This window comes from Chiloscyllium plagiosum, unplaced genomic scaffold, assembly GCF_037043375.1.
Source record: "Chiloscyllium plagiosum isolate Xiang-an unplaced genomic scaffold, Cpla_swu_hap1 HiC_scaffold_42, whole genome shotgun sequence".
NCBI classification, from domain to species: domain Eukaryota; kingdom Metazoa; phylum Chordata; class Chondrichthyes; order Orectolobiformes; family Hemiscylliidae; genus Chiloscyllium; species Chiloscyllium plagiosum.
The window spans coordinates 104,317,551-104,340,618 of NW_028270180.1; the positions used below are offsets into that span (position 1 = coordinate 104,317,551).

At 41.9% G+C, this 23,068-nt stretch overlaps 1 protein-coding gene across 1 annotated transcript; it reads right to left on the bottom strand.

The window, feature by feature from the left end:
* Positions 1-17,132: 17,132 nt before the first annotated feature.
* On the bottom strand, positions 17,133-19,721 carry LOC122548277 (putative G protein-coupled receptor 139). Its single transcript, XM_087982133.1, has 2 exons — positions 19,661-19,721; positions 17,133-18,034 (listed from the first exon to the last, which is right to left on the bottom strand). The coding sequence occupies exons 1-2, from the start codon at positions 19,713-19,715 to the stop codon at positions 17,133-17,135; spliced, it is 957 nt and encodes a 318-aa protein (XP_087838259.1). The 5' UTR covers positions 19,716-19,721.
* Between the last annotated feature and the right edge of the window lie 3,347 nt (positions 19,722-23,068).

Below are 23,068 nucleotides of genomic sequence, written 5' to 3' on the forward strand. Positions count from 1 at the left end.
TATGTATATATATACACACACACACATATATACACAGTTCTTCCAATCCAATCCAATGCATTTTATAATTAGATATATACATATATATTTTGATTATTCGACTAAATGTGGGAGGATTGTAAATTGCTTTCTATAAATTTTGCACACTCCTGTCAAGATCTAATGCAACCGAATAAGATATTCCCTCAACATTCTCTGCTCCAAATAAATAGCCAAACTTCTTTTCAGTGCTGAACATGCTCTAACTTCGGCAACGTCATGGTGAGTGTCCTTGGCAACCCATGAAGTGCAATCACATCTGTCCCGAAGGCCTTAAGATATAGGGACAGGAACGATATTGTTTGGTCCATCGAGTGTTCTCCACCATTAAATCCACGCTGAAAGATATTTCAAACCCATTTTCTGGCGACTCCCTGGAACCATTGATCCATTTGGCAATCACGAAATCTGTTTTTGCTTTAATTTTTCTTAATGACCTGGACTCCACAGACTTCTGTGGCTTTGAACTCGATTGATTCACCAGTTTATGGCGACAGATGTTTCTTCTTATCACTGTTCAAAAGGGCATTCCTTTACTCTTAGCCTGTGCTCTCGTGTCCTTATTTCTGTGTCAATGGGAACATCTTCCCAATGTCAACTCTGACCACATCGTTCAGTATTCTGTAAGTTTCAATCAGATTCCCCCTCATCCTTCTAAGACCATCAACATCAATAGCAGAGTCTTCAAATGTTCCTCATATATTAAGCCTTTAACTCCTGACATCATTCTTGTGAAGCTCGACTGGATCAGATCTGGAACAAATCCATCTATCCTGAGTGTAGGGCTCAAGGTTATTCACAATATCTAAATGTGGATCGTCCATTGCCTTGGAGAAAGTGACGACTGCAGATGCTTGAGGTCAGAGCTGAAAAATGTGTTGCTGGAAAAGCGCAGCAGGTCAGGCAGCATTAAAGGAGCAGGAGAATCGACGTTTCGAACATAAGCCCTTCTTCAGGAATGAGGAGGGTGTGCCAAGTAGGCTAAGATAAAAGGTAGGGAGGAGGGACTTGGGGGAGGGGCGTTGGGAATGGGATAGGTGGAAGGAGGTTAAGGTGAGAGTGATAGGCCGGAGAGGGGGTGGGGGCGGAGAGGTCAGGAAGAAGATTGCAGGTCAAGAAGGCGGTGCTGAGTCCGAGGGTTGGGACTGAGATAAGGTGGGAGGAGGGGAAATGAGAAAGCCTGAGAAACCTGCATTGCCTTGTAAAGTCTGAGCAACATATCTTTTTTTTCCATCTTTTCGAGACAAATGGCAACATGGTATTTGCCCTCCTAACTATCGACTCCAACTTCAAGTTCAATTTAAGAGCAACCTGGACAAGGTTCCAATCCCATTTGCACGCCAGATTTCTGAATTCTTTTCCCCATTTAGAAAATAGTATATGTCCCTATTCTTCCTATCAAAGTGCATAACATCACATTTCGAAACATTGCATTTCATCTGTGAATGACTTGCATACTCTCCTAACCTATCTATATCTTTTTGCAGTCTTTCTCCAAATCAACACAATCTTTCCCTCCACCTCCCTTTGCTTCAGCTGCGAACATGGCAAGAATACTCTCAGTTTCTTCATCTAGATCATGAATGGATGAAGCGAAAAATTTTGGATTCACAACTGTTTCTTCTTTAACACCACTAATCACCACTTCCATCCTGAGATCCTTTTTATCCCCCTTCTGCCTTCTGCAGATAGCCAATCTTCTATCCATACCAGTACGTTGTTCCTTTCACCATGGGCCTTGATCCATCTCCGCAGCCTCTCGCCCCACCCCTTATCAAAGGCCTACTGGAAGTCGAGACTGATAACGTCCGTTGACTATCATTGCTTTAAGCTGCTCGTTAACGCCTCAAAGAACTCTAACAGTTTTGTCAGGCATGACTTCCACTTGATTAAACGATGATAACTTTGTCTCATTGTACCACATATTTCCAAATATTCGGATATCTAATCTTTCCAAATAGAATGCAAAATTCTACCACCAATTTAGGTCAGGATAATCGGCATGTAAATTTCCATTCCCCCCTCCCTTGTTTCCTACTTAAACCTGGGGATACTTTAGCGATTCTACAGTCTTCTGCGACGCTGCCTCACTCTAGTGATACCTGAAAAATCACGATTAAAACATTCATTTTCTCGTCATATACTGCTTCAGAGCTCGAACCGATAGCAGATTGGGTTGATGTGAATTGTTTAATAGTGTGGTGATCAGAACTTCGCACTTCTCTAACGAAAAAATTACAGTCTTCTTCAAAGATATCAACCCTCCTGTTGTAATCTATCTCTCGACTGTTCAAGGCAAGCACGCTATTTCGTGTAGATGGACACTTTATAGCCGCATCATTACTAGAATGGCAAACTCAAATTGGCTCTATAATACTTTCTATGTTGAGGATAATTCCTATGCATGCAATGTGTTCAGATCAGCCCGACGACGGGAAACCAATGTCATATGACTGATCTCTAATCGCTAAAACATTACTTCCCACACGAATGCCTCAGGAAAAAGGAACAATCACGATGTTTCAAAAACACACCAGCTGTCAACACCCAACCAGCCAGAAACACAGCAGAACAGAATTGCCGCAGGATGCTCGGAGAAATAATGAATAATGCCAACAACCCACTCTAAAACTATGAAGAAGAACGGTCTGGGCAAGAAAATGTTCGTGACAGAACACCAGCGTTTCATCACAGGCTAACTGGTGATTTAACATAGCATGGTGCTGATACGTTTGAGAATAGATCTACCAGGTCAGCCAAGAAACTTACAGCCGGACTCTACATATACCCCTAGTAAAATCAATGACTGCAGATGCTGGAAATCACATTCTGGATTAATGGTGCTGGAAAAGCACAGCAGTTCAGGCAGCATCCGAGGAGCAGGAAAATCGACGTTTCGGGCAAAAACCCTTCATCAGGAATGCAGGCAGTGCCTGAAGCCTGGACAGATAAGTGAGAGGAGCGTGGGGGTGGGGAGAAAGTAGCATAGAGTACCAAGGGTGAGTGGGGAGGGGATGAAGGTGATTGGTCGGGGAGGGAGTGTGGAGTGAATAGGTGGAAAAGAAGATAGGCAGGTAGGGCAAGTCAGGACAAGTCATGGGGACAGTGCTGAGCTGGAAGTTTGGAACAAGCGTGAGGTGGGGGAAGGGGAAATGAGGAAACTGCAGAAATCCACATTCATGCCCTGGGGTTCGAGTTTGTTTCAGGACATGGTTGAAGAGCTTCAGGGCAGAGGAAATGACCTGGCAGTTGCAGTGGGAGAGGGACTCCCTGAGATTCTAGTAGAGAGAGGAGGAAAACTTCTTCAAGGCAGGCATCCTTGCAAGAGTGTTCGCAGTAGGGTTAAAAATCAACTGGGTAAAAACAATGACTGCAGATGCTGGAAACCAGATTCTGGATTAGTGGTGCTGGAAAAGCACAGCAATTCAGGCAGCATCCGAGGAGCAGGAAAATCGGCGTTTCAGAGAAAAGCCCTTCATCAGGAATACAGGCAGAGATCCTGAAGGTGGAGAGATAAGTGAGAGGAGGGTGGGGGTGGGGTGACAGTGAAAAGATTGAAACGGAACCAGCAGACAATGCTGGGATCCCCTGTGTCCGTTCCCTCATTAACAAACATATGATCTTGGACAGTGTTGAGGGTTTCGACCGAGCGGGGACAAGTTAGAGTGGTGTGTTCACTGGCACTGAGCCTTACTGTGCGTTTCAGGAGGAAGGGATGAAGGGACAGCGATCGTGACTGGAAATTCTGTAGTCCTGAAGGAAACTCCCAATGGCATGTTACCTCCTCGGTGCTCGGGTCAGGAATGTCTCAGATCAAGTCTCCAGGAATGTTAAAGGGTAGGGTGAGCACGCAGAAGTCGTGGTACAACGATGTAGGTAGAAAAAAAGCATGAGGATCTGAAGTGAAAATTGTGGCAGTCAGGTTGTAAGGTAGGAGTTAGAACGAGCAGAGAAGCGATTCCAGGATTGCTCCCGGTGCCAATAGCTAGTGACACAAGGAACAGAGAGTGGGTGCAGCTGAACACGTGGCTACAGTGATGGTGTAGGAGGGACAACTTTTGATATGTTTCGATATCATTGGGATATATAGGGGGAAGGTGGGATCTGTAAAAGGAAGACACCTTTCAACTCAACTGGAACGGTAACAATATCCTTGGTGGGGGATCTGCCAGAGACCTTGGCAAGGGGTCAAATACTTTGGCAGGGGCATCGGAGCCGGAGCAATCACGCAGAAAAGACAAATAGTTGAGACGTTAAAGTTCAAGTCAGTGTGATAGGTTGAATTGTGCACATTTTGAGGCAAACAAACTGCCAGAAATAAGGGTGAAGAACTTCGAGTATGGATCAGTAGTGAGAACTGCAACGTTGTGGCCATTCCAGAGATTTGGATATCACAAGGACAGGATGTTTGTTGGATGTGCCGGGGTTTAGCTATTTCAAAAGGAATAGAGAGAAAGATGAATGAGGTGAGAGAGTGGCTTTGCTAAATAAGTATAACATCACAGCAACATAAAGTGAGTTCATCGAGGAGGGTTTGTCGACTGAGTCAGTATGTTTGGAAGGCAGACACGGGAAAGGAGCAGTCATGAGATTAGGGGTTTTCTATAGAACAGCACGCCCACCCCCGCCCGCTCTCAATAACAACAGAGACTCGGAGGAGCAGATTGGGAGGCAGAGCTTGAAAAGGTGCTGAAATGTAATGATTGTTGTCGTGGGTGACGTCAACCTCCCTCATAATCTTGGGACCTCTTGGGAGTCATCTACAGGCCCCCAAACAGTAGTCTGGATGTCGGATGTAAGTTAAATCAGGAACTGAAATTGGCCGGTCGCAAAGATGTCACTACAGTTGTTATGGGGGATTTTAACATGCAGGGAGACTGGGAGAATCAGGATGGTATTGGGCCTCAAGAAAGAGACTTTGTGCAGTGCCTCAGAGATGGATTCTTAGAGCAGCTGGTGCTGAAGCCGACCAGGGAGAAGGCAATTCTGAATCTGGTATTGTGTTACGAACCAGCATTGGTCAGAGACCAATGCATGGAGGAACAATGGCGGATATTTCTGTGTATCATGCAGAAGTTGCAGGATCAGTTCATTCCTAAAAGGAAGAAAGATCCCAGGAGGAGGCATGGGCGGCCATGGCTGACGAGGGAAGTAAAGAAACATATAAAGTTAAAAGAGAAAAAGTAAAACATAGCCAAGATAAGTGGGAAAGCTGAGGACTGGAAAGCTTTTAAAGAGCAACAGAGGATTACCAAGAAGGAAATACGCAGAGGAAAAATGAGGTACGAAGGTAAACTGGCCAAGAATATTAAGGAGGATAGTAAAAGCTGTTTTAGCTATGTGCAAGGCAAAAAAATGGTTAGGACAAAAATTGGGCCCTTGAAGACAGAAACAGGGGGATATATTACTTGGAACAAAGAAATGGCAGAGGAATTAGATGGGTACTTCAGATCTGTGTTCACTGGGGAAGACACAAGCAATCTCACTGAGGTAACAGTGGCTGAAGACCTGAACTTAAGGGAATTTATGTTTGCCAGGATTTGGTGTTGGAGAGACTGTTAGATCTGAAGGTTGATAAGTCTCCGGGGCCTGATGGTCTGCATCCCAAGGTATTGAAGGAGGTGGCTCGGGAAATCGTGAATGCGTTGGTGATTATTTTCCAGAGTTCAATAGATTCAGGGTCGGTTTCTGAAGATTGGAGGGTGGCTGATGTTATACCACTTTTTAAGAAAGGTGGGCGAGAGAAAGCAGGAAATTATAGACTAGTTAGTCTGACGTCAGTGGTGGTAAAGATGCTGGAGTCGATTATAAAGCATGAAATTACTGCACATCTGGATAGTAGTAACAGGATAGGACAGAGTCAGCATGGATTTATGAAGGGGAAATCATGCTTGACTAATGTTCTTGATTTTATTGAGGATGTAACTCTGAAGTTGGACGAGGGAGATCCAGTAGATGTAGTGTACCTGGACTTTCAGAAAGCTTTTGATAAAGTCCCACACAGGAGGTTAGTGAGTAAAATTAGGGCACATGGTATTGGGGGCAAAGTACGAGATTGGATTGAAAATTGTTTGGCTAATAGGAAAGCTGGGTGGCAGGGTGAAATGTGATGAGGATGTTAGGAGTTTACAGGATAAGTTAGGTGAGTGGGCAGATGCATGGCAGATGCAGTTTAATGTGGATAAATGTATGGTTATCCACTTTGGTAGCAAGAACAGAAAGGCAGACTACTACCTCAATGGAATCAATTTATGTAAAGGGGCAGTACAGAGAGATCTGGGTGTTCTTGTACACCAGCAAATGAAGGCAAGCATGCTGGTACAGCAGGTAGTGAAGAAGGCTAATAGCATGCTGGCCTTCATAACAAGAGGAATTGAGTATAGAAGCAAAGAGGTGCTTCTGCAGCTGTACAGGGCCCTGGTGAGACCACACCTGGAGTACTGTGTGCAGATCTGGTCTCCAAATTTGAGAAAAGACATTCTGGGTATTGAGGGAGTGCAGCGTAGTTTCACGAGGTCAATTCCTGGAATGACAGGATTATCTTACACTGAAAGACTGAAGCGACTGGGCTTGTATACCCTTGAGTTTCGAAGATTGAGAGGGGATCTGATTGAAACGTATAAGATTATGAAAGGATTGGACACTTTGGCAGTAGGAAACATATTTCCGCTGATGGGTGAATGCTGAACCAGAGGACACAGCTTAAAAATACGGGGTAGATCATTTAGGACAGAGCTCAGGAGAAACTTGTTCACACAGAGAGTGCTGGCTGTGTGGAATGCTCTGCCCCAGAGGGCAGTGGAGGCCCAGTCTCTGGATTCATTTAAGAAAGAGTTGGATCGAGCTCTAAAAGATAGTGGAATCCGGGGTTATGGAGATAAGGCAGGAACAGGATACTGATTAGGAATGATCAGCCGTGAATATATTGAATGACGGTGCAGGCTCGAAGGGCTGAATGGCCTACTCCTGCACCTATTGTCGATTGTCTATTGTCTAATCATTACAACCTCCTTCGTGCAACTATTTTGAATGTAAATGACTTTGTTCAGTGCATCAGGAAAGATACTTGACTCCTAATGTAGTTATGCCATCGGGAGGGATGTCTTATTTGAATTGGTGCTTGGAAACGAGCAGGTCAGGGGTTAGATCTCTGATTGAGTCGTATTTCAGCGAAAATGAACAAAGTCTCTGATCTTTACTATAGTCATGGAGACTGATTGGTGCAGACGATGAGAGACTTACTTTTAATTTGGGGAGGGGTTTACAATGCTATGAGATAGGAACTGTCATTCACAAAATGAGAACAGGCATTTTAATAGAAAGGCACGACCGAAATGTAGAGTTTGTTTATGGACTGCTGGCTACGAGTGTTGGATAGGTTTGTCAAGTGAGTAAAGGAAGAAATGGTAGGGTTAAGGAACCATTAATGACAAGAGATCTGTAACATGCAGTCAAGAGGATAAAGGAAGTTTACTTAAGATTTTGGAAGCAACGACCAGGGAGGTCTCGAGAGGGTTACAAGATATCCCGGAAGTAACTGAAGACTGGACTGAGGAAAGCAAGATGGAGACATGAAAAATAAACCTTGGATGGTAAGATTAGGGAATACTGCAAGGAGTTCCAGATTTGTCAGAAAAAGAGAAGTATGTCCTGAGTGAGAATCGTGTCCACAACAAAGATTAACGAAAAATGAACAAAGAAAATTGCAGCACAGTAACAATTCATTTGGCCCTCCATGCTTGTCGCGATCCAAATTATTGATAAATTATTACTTACCTAAGTATGTTGCCTATTCTGCAAGACGATGTGTCCTTTCGCGCCCTGCCCATTCATATATCTGTCTTGTTTCGTCTTCAATGACGATATCTTGGCCGCCTCTACCATCTCTGCTGCTAAAACATTCCAGACACCCACGTTCTCTGCTTAAAAAAAACTTTCCCGGCATATTTCCCTCAAATATATTCCCCTCGCCTTGAACTCTTGACCTACAGTAATTGATTCCCCAAGTCTTGGAAAGAAAGCTTCTTACTTTCCACTCTGTCTATACCACTCATGTTTATGCCAACTCAAACCAATTCTCCTCCACCTCCGCCTTCCGAATGAAAACAATTCTAATCTACTCAATCTCTTTCATTGCTAGCGCCCTCCATATCAGGCAACATCCTGGTGAACCTCCTCTGCACCCTTGCCAAAGCATTGACATCCTTACGGTAATGTCGTGTCCAGAACTGTGAACTGTATTCTAAGTTTGGCCAATTTGGAATACGCAGTATTTCAAAGTCCTCTAGAACTGTAGCATGACCAGTCATATCGTGTACGCAATACCCCGTCTGATGAAGGAAAGCTCGCTGTCTGCCTCCTTGAATACTATTAAACCTGCATAGCCACCTTTAGGGTACAATGCACCTAAACAACCAAATCTCTATGTGTTCATCGATTTTATCAAGGAATTTCCCATTTACTCTATTGTTAGCGCTAAACTTTGGTCTTCTAAAATGCATCACCTCCTATATGGTCGGATTGAACTCCATCTGCCTGTTGTATGCCCAACTCTCCAATATATCTATGATCTGCTGCATTCTCTGGCTATCCACTTCAAGATCTGCTCATCTACCAATCTTACTGTCATCTACACACTTGCTAATCAGGCCACCTACGCCTTCCTCTAGATAATCTATGCATATCACAAACAACAGTGGTCCCAGAACTGATCCCTGTCGAATACCACTGGTCACCATCCTCCATTTTGACAAACTCCGTTCCACAAATACTCTCTGTTTACTGTTGCATAGCCAGTTCTCTATTCATCTAGCTAGTACACACTGAACCCGACGCAAGGTGACTTTTTCCACGAGCCTACCATGGGAAACATTTTCAAACACCTTCCTAATATCCATGTATATGACAACTACAGCACGTCCCTCGCCAATCAACCTTTCCACTTGCTCAAATAATCCAATAAAGTTATTAAGAAGTAACCTTCCCTGCACAAAACATGCTGCCTAACACTGATAAGCCTACTTTCTTGGCAAACGCATATAGATTCTACCCCGAGTTCCTTCTTCACTAGCTTCGCTTTCATTCACATTAGATTCTCGTCTTTATAATTAACTGAATAAATTATTAATCATTTTACCATTATTGAAGAAGGATGCAACATTAACAAAACTTCTGTCCGCCGGAAACACACCCGTCTTCAAGGATTCTGCAAAGGCATTAGTTGAAGGCCCAAGTATTTCCTCTCTGGTTTCCCTCGGCATCCCATGCTGACTTGGAGACTTTTGAAAATAGGCAACACTTCCTCCCTACTTATATCATCTTGAATATGAGTAATCAACTATCAATTCCGAACTCAACAGATGTCATGTCCCTCTCGTTTGTGAAGAGCGACTCAAAGTATTTATTAAGTGTCGCACCCTTTTTCTCTCACTCCACACTTATCTTCCCTCCTTTGTCGTTGAGAGGTCAACCCCTTTCTCTATTATTTTCCATTACTCTCTATTACTCTCTTCGTTCCCATGTACGAATAAAAAACTTCATGATTTCCCTTAATTCTGTTTACGAAAGAAATTTCATAACTCATTACTGATCCTTCAACTGATCTTTTCTGATTGGTCCTATTTTCCCAATATTCTTCCAAATCTGCATGTGTCGCCTTAACCATATGAATGCTTCCTTTTTCCTGTTAGATGGTCTCACAATTTCAACTGCTATTCATCGTTCGCTAATGTCGCCTTTTGTATCCCTAATTTTCGCTGGGGCATGTCTTTCCCGCGCTCCAACATCTCTTTAAAAGCCACCCCACATATGAAATGCGGATTTAACTTCAAAGAGCTGCTTCAAATCCAAATGCTCAAGCTCCTGCTGAATCATTTAGATATTTGGCCTTCCCCCAATTTAGCATTCTTCATTTCTGACCATTGCTGTCTGTTTCGATGAGAATTCTGATACTTAGGGAATTGTGATTACTATTGCCAAAGTATTCAGCTACTGAATCTTCAACAGCCTGCCGGGTTCATTCCACAAAATCGGGTGCATAATGTCCCATTCACGAGTATGACGTCGTATACACGGCTCTATCAAACCCTCCTGGATGCTCCTTACAAATTCTGCTTCATTGAGATCTCGACCACTATATGAATCCCAGTTAATTTTTGGAAAAGTATGAAAGTCCCATCACCATCACTCTATTGCCCCTACATCTTTCCATTATCTGTCAACATTTGTGTTCCCACATTTCATGCTCGCTATTACGAGGCATATGCAACCCTAACATTCTGTCTTCACCATTCCTATTTCGGGGCTCTACCCAAAATCCCTCACTGCTCGAGTCATCCACAATGCTGTCCTTCAGCACAGCTGTGATATTTTCTCGAACCAGTAATGCAACTCGCCAAATCCTTTATCCCACCTCTGTCTCTCTGCATGGAAATCTGTGCCTTTAGTCGCAGGAGATAGGCGAAGATCTCAATCCATACTTTCCTTCTGTATTCACTAGTGAGGTGCTTTTTGTCGTTTGTGAGGATAGTGGAAAATAGACCGATAAGCTACAACAGGTTCAGACCGACGAGAATCGAGAGTGCAGTGCTGGAAAATCACAGCAGGTCAGTCGGTATCAGAGGAGCAGGAGAATCGACACTTAGGGTATCATCCCTTCATCATGAATGATGCTCGTGCACTGAGTGGAGCTGCGAGATAAATGGATGGGGTAACACTGGAAGGATGGTAGCTCAATAAATGAGTGAAGGTGGAGAGAATGCGATGGACAGGCAACGATCGTGCAGTGGATAGATGGGAAGGACAAGGACAGGCCGCGTGGGTGTGACCCAATTGTAGGCTTGAACCGGGATAAGTTGGGGGAGGGGAAATGAGCAAACTGGTGAGATTCTTAATTCCGTGTGATTTCAGGGTCCCAAAGTTGAAGATGATGTGTTCTCCTCCTGGCGCTGAGAGTGAAGGATTAGGCGATGGAGGTGCTCCCAGGCCTCCATGTCCTGGGTCGAGTGGGAGGGAGAGTTGAAGTGTTCACCCTGGAAGTCAGGGGACAAAAGTGGCACGTCCCACTGTTGCTGACCGCTCTGTCGTGCTGTGTTTAAATTCTATGCTTTTTGAGAAGTAGTTTTGAGTCCAAACACTACAACACTAGTAAATGTAATATGTTACTTAACTTTCTTGACTCTAATCTCCAGCATTTACAGTCCTCATTTTCGCTACACTGATGTCCAACATCGGCAGTCTCAGTTTCGAGACTCTGATCTCCACCAATTTGCAATCATGACTTTCTCCTACACAATTCTTTTACGTTTGCTTTAGCACCGGAAAGGGGTTAGTAGATACGCAGGACAAGAGTTACAGCGAGAGGAAAGGTAATTATGGGTGTGACATCGAATGCACAGACTGGATAAGGCAACTTCTGGGATGGGCATAATTGAAATGTGTGGGTTGTTCATGGAACAGCTTCTGCGTGCCCTTGATAATTATGTACATGTCAGGCAGGGAGGAGGTGATCGACTGATGGAGACGTGTTTTATGAAATAAGTTGAATCTCTTGTCAAAAGGATGAATGGAGCTGACGTAAAGAGGACATGTGAAGGCTCACTGAGTGCAGTTGAGAATTACATGTTCGCCAACAAAGACGTAAAGAGAGAGCTAGGAAGGGCCAGAAGGGTCCATGGAAAGTCTTTGACAAGTAGGAGCAAAGAAAAAACCTAAAGTATGTCAGAACTAAGAGAATGACAAGAGAAAATTTAGGGTTAGTCAAGGACAGTAGTGGGAAGTTGTGCGTGGAGTCTGCGGAAGTAGAAAAGACACTGACTGAATGTGCATCGTCAGTTTTGCCACTGGAAAAATCTTATGTTGTGGAGGAGAATATTGAGATTTAGGCTATTATATAAGACGGGATTGAGCTTGACAAGGAGGTGATGTCAGCAATTGTGGAACGTGTAAGGATAGATACATCCGCTGAGCTGGATGGGATTTAACCTGCTACTCTATGGGCAGCTAGGGTGGAGATTACGGAAAGTTTGGTGTTGCTTTTTATTCCGTCATTGTCTAGAGGAGTAATACCAGAAGACTGGAGAGAGGAAATGCTGTCACCTTGTTCAATATGGTGAAATGAGACAACCCAGTTAACTTTTGACCAGCGACCCTTACTTCAGTTGTGGCTGAAGTGTTGAAAAGGATTGTAAGAAACAAGACTTATAATAATCTCTAAACAGGTAATTGGATTGGGGACAGTCAACAATGTTTTGTGAAAGTTAGGTCGTTTCTCCAAATCTTCTTCAGTTCTTTCAGAAGTTGATTAAAGCAGTTGTTGTGGTGCATTTGGATTTTCGTAAACACTTCGCTAAGGTTCCCATGGAACTCTATTGCAGAAAGTACGGTGGCGTGGGACTGAGGGTTATGTAGCGGTTTGGATCAGTGATTGGTTGACAGAAGACAGAGGGTGGTGGTTGATGGGAAACGTTCATCGTGGAGATCAGTTACTGGTGGCTAACCACAAAGCTCTGTTTTGCGGCCACTGACGTTTGACATTCTTATAAAAGATCTGGATGAGGGCATGAAAGGATGGACGAGTAAATTTGTGGATGACATTAAGGTCCGTTGAGTTGTGGATAGTGCTGAAGGATATAATAGAGTTACAGAAACACATAGATAAGCTGCAGATTTGGGCAAAGAATGCAGATGCAGTTTAATGCGGAAAATTGCGAGGTGATCCACTTCAGAAGGAGTTACAGGAAGACAGGGACCTCTGCTTATAGTAAGTTTCAGGGTCGTGTGGTTGAGCAGTGAGGTTTAGGTGTCCATGTACGTAGATACCTGAAAGTTGCCATGCAGCGTGATAGGTATATTACGAAGGCATAAGATTTGTAACTTTAATTGGTCGATAGATTGAGTATTGAACCATAAGGTCATGTTTCAGCTATACAAAGCTCTGATGCTGTCGTACGTAAATGTTGCGTCCAGTTCTGCTCACTGCATTATAGGATGGACGTGGAAACATTGAAAAGTGTGCCGAGGAAATTTACCAGGTAAGGTCTTATGAGCAAAGTCTACGGGATTAGAGGCTGTTTTCATTACAGAGAAGAAGTTTAAAGGTGACTTAATAGAGACATACCAGATGATCAGAACATTAGATAAGGTAGACAGTAGACAGCCATTTTTCCTCGGTTGGTGATGTCTAGCACGAAGGGACAAAGCTTAAAAATGAGAGGGACAGAGGCATGATAGATGTCAGAGGTATTTTCTTTACGCAGAGATTTAACTGAATGCAACACTCTGCCTGTAACAGCAAGAGAATCATTAAATTTACGGGCATTTAAATGATGATTGGATAAACACAGGATGATAAGAAAATAGTGTCGATTCGATGAGCTTCGCATTTGTATCTCAGGTCGGCGGAACATCGAGTGCCGAAGGGCGTTATGACGTTCTATGTTTTGCCTTTTATGATTCATTTGTGAACGACCACTTTTGTTCCCAAAACCACAGCAGTTTTACTTCACTGAGTTTGATGCGAATCCCTCTGAAAATTTCCCTTTCCTTTACTTATCCAATGTGAGTAAACGTTATAAATGTACCTGGACTCACTCCTTCCTCTAGTAGGTCAGTCCACGTCCATGTGTTTGTGAAATAAAATTGCCTCTGTTTTCATTAAAAATTACTCCTTGGAATTTTTAGGTCATCCACACGTAGGAAAATGTTCTTGTTATTCACCTGGTCTTTGCCAAGAATCCTATCACAATTCTCCACGGGTGGTCTCCCTCGCACTTTGCATTCTAATTATACAACCAGTTTCGTATAAGAATCAATATTCGTTTCGCCTTACTGATTGCTTGCTTTACACGTGTTAGTTTTCATTGTTTCATGCGCGAGTGACCCGACGTCCAGATGTGTTGCAAATTCCTGCAGTATTTCCACAATTAAATCATCATGATTTTGCTCCTTTTATTTTTCCACCATGGACAACATTTTTTCAAAGTATCGTCCCTTTGTCAACTTTATGCAATTTACATAACCAATCGAAATCACTGTGCAAACTTTATTACCTTGCAACTTAATTTTACAACTATTTTTTTCAATCTGAAAATTTGACTACGGTGCATTTACTTAATTCTTCCAATTGATTAATACATATTGCAAATAGTTTAGATCACGGAACCGTGTGGAATTCCACTGACTAAACGTTGACAATCCGAAAAAGAATACCTCTTGTTCAGTTCCGGTTTCCCGCATGTCAATGAATTGTCCAACCAGACTGAGATACTTCCTTCAACATTTCCAAACCTGATTTTAAGAATTCACCATGTGGGAACATTCTTTTAATCTGCGGTCACCCGTAATACTGCACGTCATTGCTTTCAAAGATTTGTTCAATTGCTTCTTCAGAGTTTCTGTTGACTCGTACATTATTTCAGATCCAAGATTTCCCTGTGCAAAACACTGACAACGTGAAATTCCGCCTTATTCAAATGTGATTACGTATCAATATTTATTTACATCTTTGCCCCATGAATTTTCTTCCTAAAACTGTCACATTATGTGGAGCGTAGGAACTTGACAGGTGATGTTATTAAGGCTTATAAAATAATGATATGCATAGATAATGTGATTATCAACAGTTTTTATATTCCCTCAGGCGGGGCAATTCGAAAGTATTCCGATTTTTTTAATGGAGAGGAGAAAGAATTAAAACTGAAACAAAGCCTTTTTGCAGAGAGTAGTTAGTATGTGGATTGAACTTTCAGATGAAGTGATGGATATGGTAGAGTTACAATGTTTAAAGTATTTTAGATAAGGACACCAATAAGAAACGTGTGGAGGGGTGAGGGCCAACCACAGTCAGTGGCATCTAACTGAGATTGGAATTATGGTTGGGCATGGAAGGGCTGGATCAAACATTCTGTGTCTGTGCAGTATGACTCGATGATTCGATAATCATTTCAGGTTTCGTGAACAATCTCTACATTTTTTGCACTCCTCTCACAGTTCTGAATATTTCAGTTCGATCTCTCCTGTGACCCTTCTATTTTTCAAGGAGACAACTTGAGATTTCCCCATCTACTGCAGAAGTTCGAATTGTATAAACCTTGCTTCATTTTCTGTAAACGCTTCTTAACCATGTCCAATACTTACTAATTCTTAATTCTGGATACCAGAATGTGATACAGTAATGAAGTATTGAGGAAATTTTGATGTAGGTACAGAATGATATGGATTACATTGGCACGTGTGATTCTGATCAAATAACTGGGGAAAGTAGGAAGTAATGTTTCTCTTCAATGCTCATGTCCTGAAATTCCTGCCAAGTTGATCTGATAATCAAGATAATCTGGCCATGGAGTGCTCAGTTATATTTCTTTCTTCAAATGCAAAACAATCATGGAAGGCAATCTCATCTGCATCACTGATTATTTCGCTTTAATGAGCAACTGCATGAGAGAAACTGAGGAGTAGGTGATTGAATTCAAGTTACTTCATTTGATTGATCCAAGATTTCACATTCTCGAATTTGAATTCCATGATCCTCCTGTAGAACTGTCTATTGTTTAAAGTCACAAACTGATTATGCAATTTTAGAGATGCTTGTGTGGGACTGGATTGTACAAAGTTAAAGATCACATGACATCAGGTTTTTTGTTCAACGTGTCTTTTTGGAAGTACAAAGGAAGCGCTGCTCCTTCGTCATGTAGCTTCGTTGAGAAGCATTCAAAGTGCTGTTTCTGTGTTTTGTGGATCTGTGACTCGCTGATACTTTTCGGAAGGAACTTCTTAGGTACCTGCGCTCACATGTCCACCAATTGTGAATATGTTAAGCATTAAAGGACTCAAAAAATAACGGTGTCGAGTTAACTCAGGAACATTAAGGATCCGGCAAAGTTGAAAGAAATGTGATGTTGAAGGGATGAGTTATATCAAAGATAGAAGGTGGGTTGCATTGTCGGCGGAGATTAAAAAGAGGAGGAAGGTTGGAGAAACTTAGGAGACGATTACATTGAATGGGAACATTGTTGTGTCCATGTAAGTTTTCATATGAAATGAGAATGGGCACTGTTTTAGAAGATGAAAAAAAGGAAGGTTGGTTGATTGCAATGTATGACACAGAGAGACTCGGGGTTACAGAGCCGTAAAATATGACAGTCAGCAAACTGAGTGTAGCGACTGGAGCATGCAACAAACAAACAGCGAGTGTTTTCGAGGCACAATGAGCTTTCAGAAATGTAGAGAGATACAGAGAAATCTATCGTGGTTTTACAGAAATGGAGGCGAAAGTGAGCTGGAAGAGATGAGATTGATTGGAAAGGATACAGGTTCTGAAAGAGTAAGACAGATAGTGAAGGATATTGACAGTCGATGAGACGACAGAATTTGTGGGCCACCACAAGGTCTAGAGATGATAACGAAGCCTGGAGAATCTGCAGATAGTGGCAATATTTTATCTGGTGATAGAGTCTGTGCGTGTCTTTTGATGTTGCAATGTCCCTGAAAGCCATTTCTTGCAGGAATTTCTCATTGTTACTGCGACATATATTGTTAAGAGATGGGCACGGCTAAGAAACTGAAAGATTTGCATTACTTGAAGATGTTAAATGAAACAGGAAACTGTCGGGGATATTGGACGGGAGGTTGTCAGTGCTGGAGGACATAAATGTGGATTCCATTTTCGAAACGTCAGCTATACAGAGATGGAGAGTTTTGCAAGATCTGAAATGTCGGATGAGGGCTGGCAATATTACACTTTTAAAAAATATTGCAAGACTTTGAGCGTTGCAAAGATTTGGTGTAGTAACAAAGGCTTTCAAGTCGACGATATCAGAGCACAGGGAGGAGAAAGTGTGAAACAGACTGAAGGTAAAAGAATTATATTCTTCAGTCCCCTGAGGCTGTTGCAAGCTGAGTGCAAAGGAAGGGCAACATATACGAAAAACCTCGACGGCGTTGCTGAGTGTTGAGGATAGACATATTGTTCACACTCAAGTGTATAAGTTTAGGATGTAGAAATCTCGTCACTCATACCTTTCCACCATTCAACTTTCTACGGTATTGCTGCACTACGAAGCACGTCGTAATTATGAACCACGTTTCCAGTAATTTCAATTGTGCTGTTTAGTGAGAAATTGAATTATTGTTGTATACAGATACTTCACTGCAATCTTGAGCTGTTCCCTGAACTTAGCCTGGGTCACTCCATAAATTACTGTATTTGTGCAGCAACTTAAATTTCTCAGCATCAATCCAATTTCTCCAAAGACATACGATGAACTGTTGTAATTCAAGGGATCAGTTCCTGTAATTCTGTAGAATATGAAATATATAACACGGTTTAGCCATAGAAGTATAAAGCTTCCCGAAATAGTAAACAGTAAAATTGCTGATTTCTTTCGGCTTTCCATTTCGATGTCTCTTCCCTTGCTGTGACCCTTCAAACACTTGCGCACTCGACTAGACATTAAAATGTATCGGACTGTCAGAGCGTTAAGCAGGAGAATTAAAGTGAACGGGAGCAATGGCGTTAAAACTGTATCGAGCCAGTCAAATCCCAACCATGCAGGATCAGAGTAATAGCTTGGTTTCGTGTGACAATACCATGGTACGTTGTCAATGATCATTCCAGGTTCATATGCAAAGTAGAATGAAACGTTTTTGGAACAAAGCAGAAGACTGGTTGTCGCTAAAACCACGCCTGCAGTTTTGCTGGTGCAATATTTTGTTTTCAGATTCTGGCAACAAATGAGGACAAATCGATCAAACGTAAAAGTCACGGTATACCAGACGGAACAATCGGCAGTTGCACGAGCCAAGAAATAGGTCACACTGCACACTGGAGTGATGTCGAGAAAACATAATGGGAAATAATAATACCTGAATTGCCTCAGCACTACTTCTGCAATGATGACCATTAGATCAGCTGCTGCCATGGCTACCAAGTAGCGAGTGGTGCAGGCCGAGAGGCCGCACCTTCCCCGGGATAGGATAGCAATTGCCACCAGGTTTACTGCAAAAAAAAAAAAAATGAATTGGTATTGAAATGGTCTGTTTCTAAACTGTATGCATTCAATTCATACATTGCATGGAGATTTTGCCGAAAGAGGCAGTGAAGAAATGTGAGGGGATTTCTACTGATAGGCGAGAAGGAGATAGATACTCTGTGCATGCAGGTCTGAATTCATATTCTTAAATTGTAAAACCGAATATTGAGTAGTCAAGGCTGTAATATAGATAGATGGAAGATGAGGGAGGAGGTTGATAGGCAAGCACTGCAACTTATGTGGGAAAAATCCACTTTGGGGCGCTGGATTGGTCTGAGGGTGTGAAGCCATGCTAGGTTAGGAGAAGAAGGACACACTCTCCTTCGATTAGTTCTGAGACAGTGTTACTGAATAAGAAACATTAACTGTGATTTGTCTGTACAGATTCTGCAAGACGAGCCGTGTTTTTCTGACGTTTTATGTTTTGCGTGGTTTTGTTGCATCTACTTCATGTTGATTTCCCATGTCCACAACATTATGTCTGCTTTTCAATGGCTTTTTTCTTTTGGCAGCACAGTGGGCTATTTTCAAATGTTTACATATATTTGCTCGTGGTCTCTTGGCTAATGGCAAGAAAATGGAATTAGAGGAGTGAGAATGTTGTTTTTGGGTGGCACTGATATGATGGGACAAATAACCTTTTTATATGCGCTAGGTCTCTGTGACTATACGTCTGATTCTCGGCTCACGTATAAACCATTTTATTCCCGCTCCTCTTATCAGTAATGCTTCTCTTTCTCTCTTTTTTCACTTTTCTATTTAATTCTTTCAATTTCCCAAACCTGCACCAAGTAATCAGCATAAATCCAATTTCCACGTTGATTTATTTGCTTAAACATGATTAACCTTAATACAGATGCAGCCAGACCTGTTCAGTGTGTCCATGAGATTATTTTATGTTGGTGTTGCTGGTGTCCTTTTGTTTTGACATCAAATTTCCATTGGGCATCGCTCCTCTTTGTGCTCTAGGTTATTGCACGTTGATTTATGAAGGGATAAGCTTAGCTGAGCAGAAATCTAAACGGACGAACAGAGAGTAGACCATTCTGCAAAATGATCCACCATTCATAACATGAAACAGAATTAACCAATTGGTGAGATTATAAATACCCGAAATCGGAAAGTGTAGACATTTTCTACGAATTACTCGACCGCTCTGATCTGCAAATACATGTCGAACTATTGATCACCCAATGGAATGAATACTCAGAAGCCAATCAAGTCTTCTGAATTACAGAAATTGCATTTGAACTTAAAATATTAAATAATAATTCATAACAGGAGAAACATGTCAAATACCGTGGTGAAAGAGTGAAATCTGCATGGAGATTCCTCACACGTAAGTAATGAACATCACCAAAATCTCTAAAGACCTTACGCCATTGCATTCAAAGATCACAAGTGGTTGCTTCAGCCTAATAATACCACACTTCAGTCAAGGGGAGAACTTGAGAATAAGGACCAACATGGCAAGTTTCATGGAACTGAACATTCGCTGTTGGCATGAATGTGTACTGTAAACCAATTGTACAACTAACTGGGAGAAAAGAACCCTCAGATCTATAACATTGGAAAAGTTTACAATCACTTACTTGGAACACCAATGGTAGCCAATATGGTGTAGTATATTTTTCTTATGTTGTCCATTGACTGATGCACTTTCTGAGTGAAGTCGCCTGCACCCTCGTGACAATCTCTCTGTATTGAACTGACGGAAAAATATGCTGGAGTCCGCAAATCATTACTATCAAGTTTAGGAAGAGGAAGCATATCCAAAGCAAAACAGTAATTCCCTTTCCCACCTAATGCAATTTCAGAACTGCTCGGTATTTCCAATGCTTTCTGGTTTGAATTGCGTCCTCCAACACTCTGAAGAATGACAGTCACGAGCATTTAATTAGCAGACAAGCATGACCGCTGGGACACTTGGTGTCTCAAAAGATTCCAAATGTTATTTTTATAACTATTATTGTTCTACTGAACAATGTAAGCAAACCTATGACGAAAGTACAGTGAAATCCCTTTTTCTATAACGTTTGCAAAGTTTGAGAAATTCAATTGAGAAGCATATATTTAGATGGACACTTGGAATGCAAAGATGTGCAAGGCTGCAGAGTTGGTTTGGTGTATGTTTTCCCATCCTGACATTGTGGATCATGAGGCCTTTTTGGCTGTTGTATGGATTGTTTCGATTTTTTCATCTATATGTTTCCCATCAACTCTATTTTAGCTCTCTTGTGTTGAATGCAAGCAATCTTATTGAACATGGCCACACCCACTTCATGGTGTACATTTCTGCACCCCCACGCAATGCCCATTTTCTACAGGGTAATTTCTGAGATAGGCACTTTACTTTTCATTCTACATTTATTGCATATATATTCACAACCCTGGCTTGTTTGATTTGTTATTATAAACAAAATGTTAACTCGTTGAACCTTCAACCTTCAGATGAAAACATATAAAGCACTGAGCATTGGCGAATAAAAGTTCTGATTGTTTCGTTTTAATAATGCATTTTCTAAGATGTCTCCTCCCAACTGTAATGATTCACTGAACATGTCCATCAAGTCAATCTCTAGATGGCACACAGAGTCACTAATGTCTGTGGTCGAACTTAAAAGGGTAGACAATAGTAATGGTCTTTAGCCCCACAATGTTGTGGCCAGCTTTAATCCTCGTCTGAGTTTAGACTAAATTAGTATGTTTCATTGTACTATCTTCTATGTACCTATCCAAGAGTTGCTTAAATGCCCTAAATGTATCTAATCCTACTACCACTGCTGACAGTGCATTCCACGCAGCCACCACTCTCTGTGAAACAAAAAGTTGACCTCCGACATCTCCCATAAATCTTCCTCCAATCACCTTAAATTTATATCCCCTTTCAGTAGATATTTCCACCATAGTTAGGTCTCTGTCTATCCCCTCTGTCAATGTGTCTCATCATCTTGTTTACCTCTATGAAGACATTACATATCCTTCTTCATTCCAATGAAAACAGCCCTAGATCCTTTAACTTTCTCCAGAAGACCTGTCCTCCAGTCCCAGAACAAACTCGTAAAACTTCTCTGCACTTTCTTACTCAAGTTTCCACATTTTACCTGTATTAAGGCGGACAGAATTGAAAACAATAGTCCAAGCATAGTCTCACCGGGGCGCCATAGAACTGCAGCATTAACTCGCAGCTCTTCAACACAAGCCCACCGCTCATAAAAGCCAAAACATCATATGCCTTCTCAACAATAATGTTGACTTGAGTGGTAATTTAAGGCATCTGTGGGCTCAGGCCCTAAGATCCCTCTGCCCCTCCTCACCGCAAGCATTCTGTCTTTAATCCTGTCTTTGCATTCAAATTAGAACATCCAAAGTGAAACACTTCGCAATTTTTCAGGTTGAAAATCTTCTGCCTGTTATCAGCATTCTGCTAATGACCCGCTGCAACCGAGAGTAAAACTTCACACTGTACACAACTTCACACAACTCCACAAAACTTCGTGTCAACAGGAAATTTACTAACCCACCCTTCCACTTCCTTATCCAAATGTTTCCTAAAAATCACAAAGAGCAGAAGTTCCAGAATTTCTCTCTGCGGAACACCGCTGGTCACCGAGTCTTAGTCTGAACGTATTCCATCCACACCAACCTCTGCCATCTTTGGGCGAGCCAATCTGTATCCATGCTGCCTGACTTCACTGAAGCTCATGCCTCATTACTGTCTAAATAAGCATACCATGTGGAAACTTCGCAAATGACTTGCTAAAATTCATGTTCGCCACATCCACAGTTCCACCATAATCGATTTTTTTTTACATTATCAAAGTATTCAGTCAAGCTTTTGAGGCATGACGTGCACCTCCCAAATTCAAACTGGCGATATCGAACCAAATATGGTTTTCCAAGTAATCATAAATCCTCTCAAAATCGTCTCCAATACTTTGCCGAACAGAGAGGTTATTAACCATAATGAATTATTTACCTTCATACACCCAGCTCGTGTATTCCTTCATTTGTTTTCTTTGTCTTACCTCCAAATTGCTTTGCAAATCGGTAAAAAGAAGTATGATAATGATTCTTAAAAGTTGCAGCTGTGAAAGTAATGCAAACACAGAATAGAATACTGACTCATCCCATGGCAGGTGCTGGAATTTTATAGTTTGTGAAAAATATTGCGAGTCTTTTAAAACTAATACGTGTTCAGAAAGTAGTAGAGACGCAGAAAATGATTAAATCCATGAAATTAAGACAGATCCAGAACAAATATATGCCAAAATCCAATGCAAAATCATGAACCTAACACAGACCCTGTAACTCGCACAGGTCTGGGACACATGAAAGCCCTGAAACGAATAATAAACGTTAAAGTGATGCTTGCATTGATTCTGATAAAGGCCCTGATTCTAACAGAATATTGAAGACCAACAGACCCAACTTGCCTGTGTCAACCATGCTGCCATTGTAATAAAATCTAGTCTTGAATCATATGATCAACATTCCCCTATTTCCTGCCTCTTCAGGTTTGTATCCAGTTCTCACTTAACTGTTGTTACCTCATTTGATTCTCTCAAGCACTCTGGTCGTGCATTTGAGGCAGCTAACATCTGCGTGAAAAATACACTACCTCACGCATCTCCTTTAGCATCTTCACCCTGGGCCTTTACCTCAAATCTATGACCCTTACCGTTTGATACTTCCATCCTGGGGAACGGTTTTGACTACCCATTCGATCAATGTCTTGCATAATATTACGTACTTCTCTCAGATTGGCCCTCAACTTCCAATGTTCTAGCGAAAACAATCTTGGATTGTCCCAAATCTCCTGAAATGTGATAGAGTTTAATCCTACAGAATCCCTGAAACCACCTTAGTAAACTTTCCAAGGTCCATATCCTTCCTCGTACCGGGACCAGAAGCCCGCAAGACAAATGTAGCCGAATGGAAGTTTCATCCGGCTGCCAGCTTTCCAACATTTATACTCTATGCAACCGCCAATGAAGGCA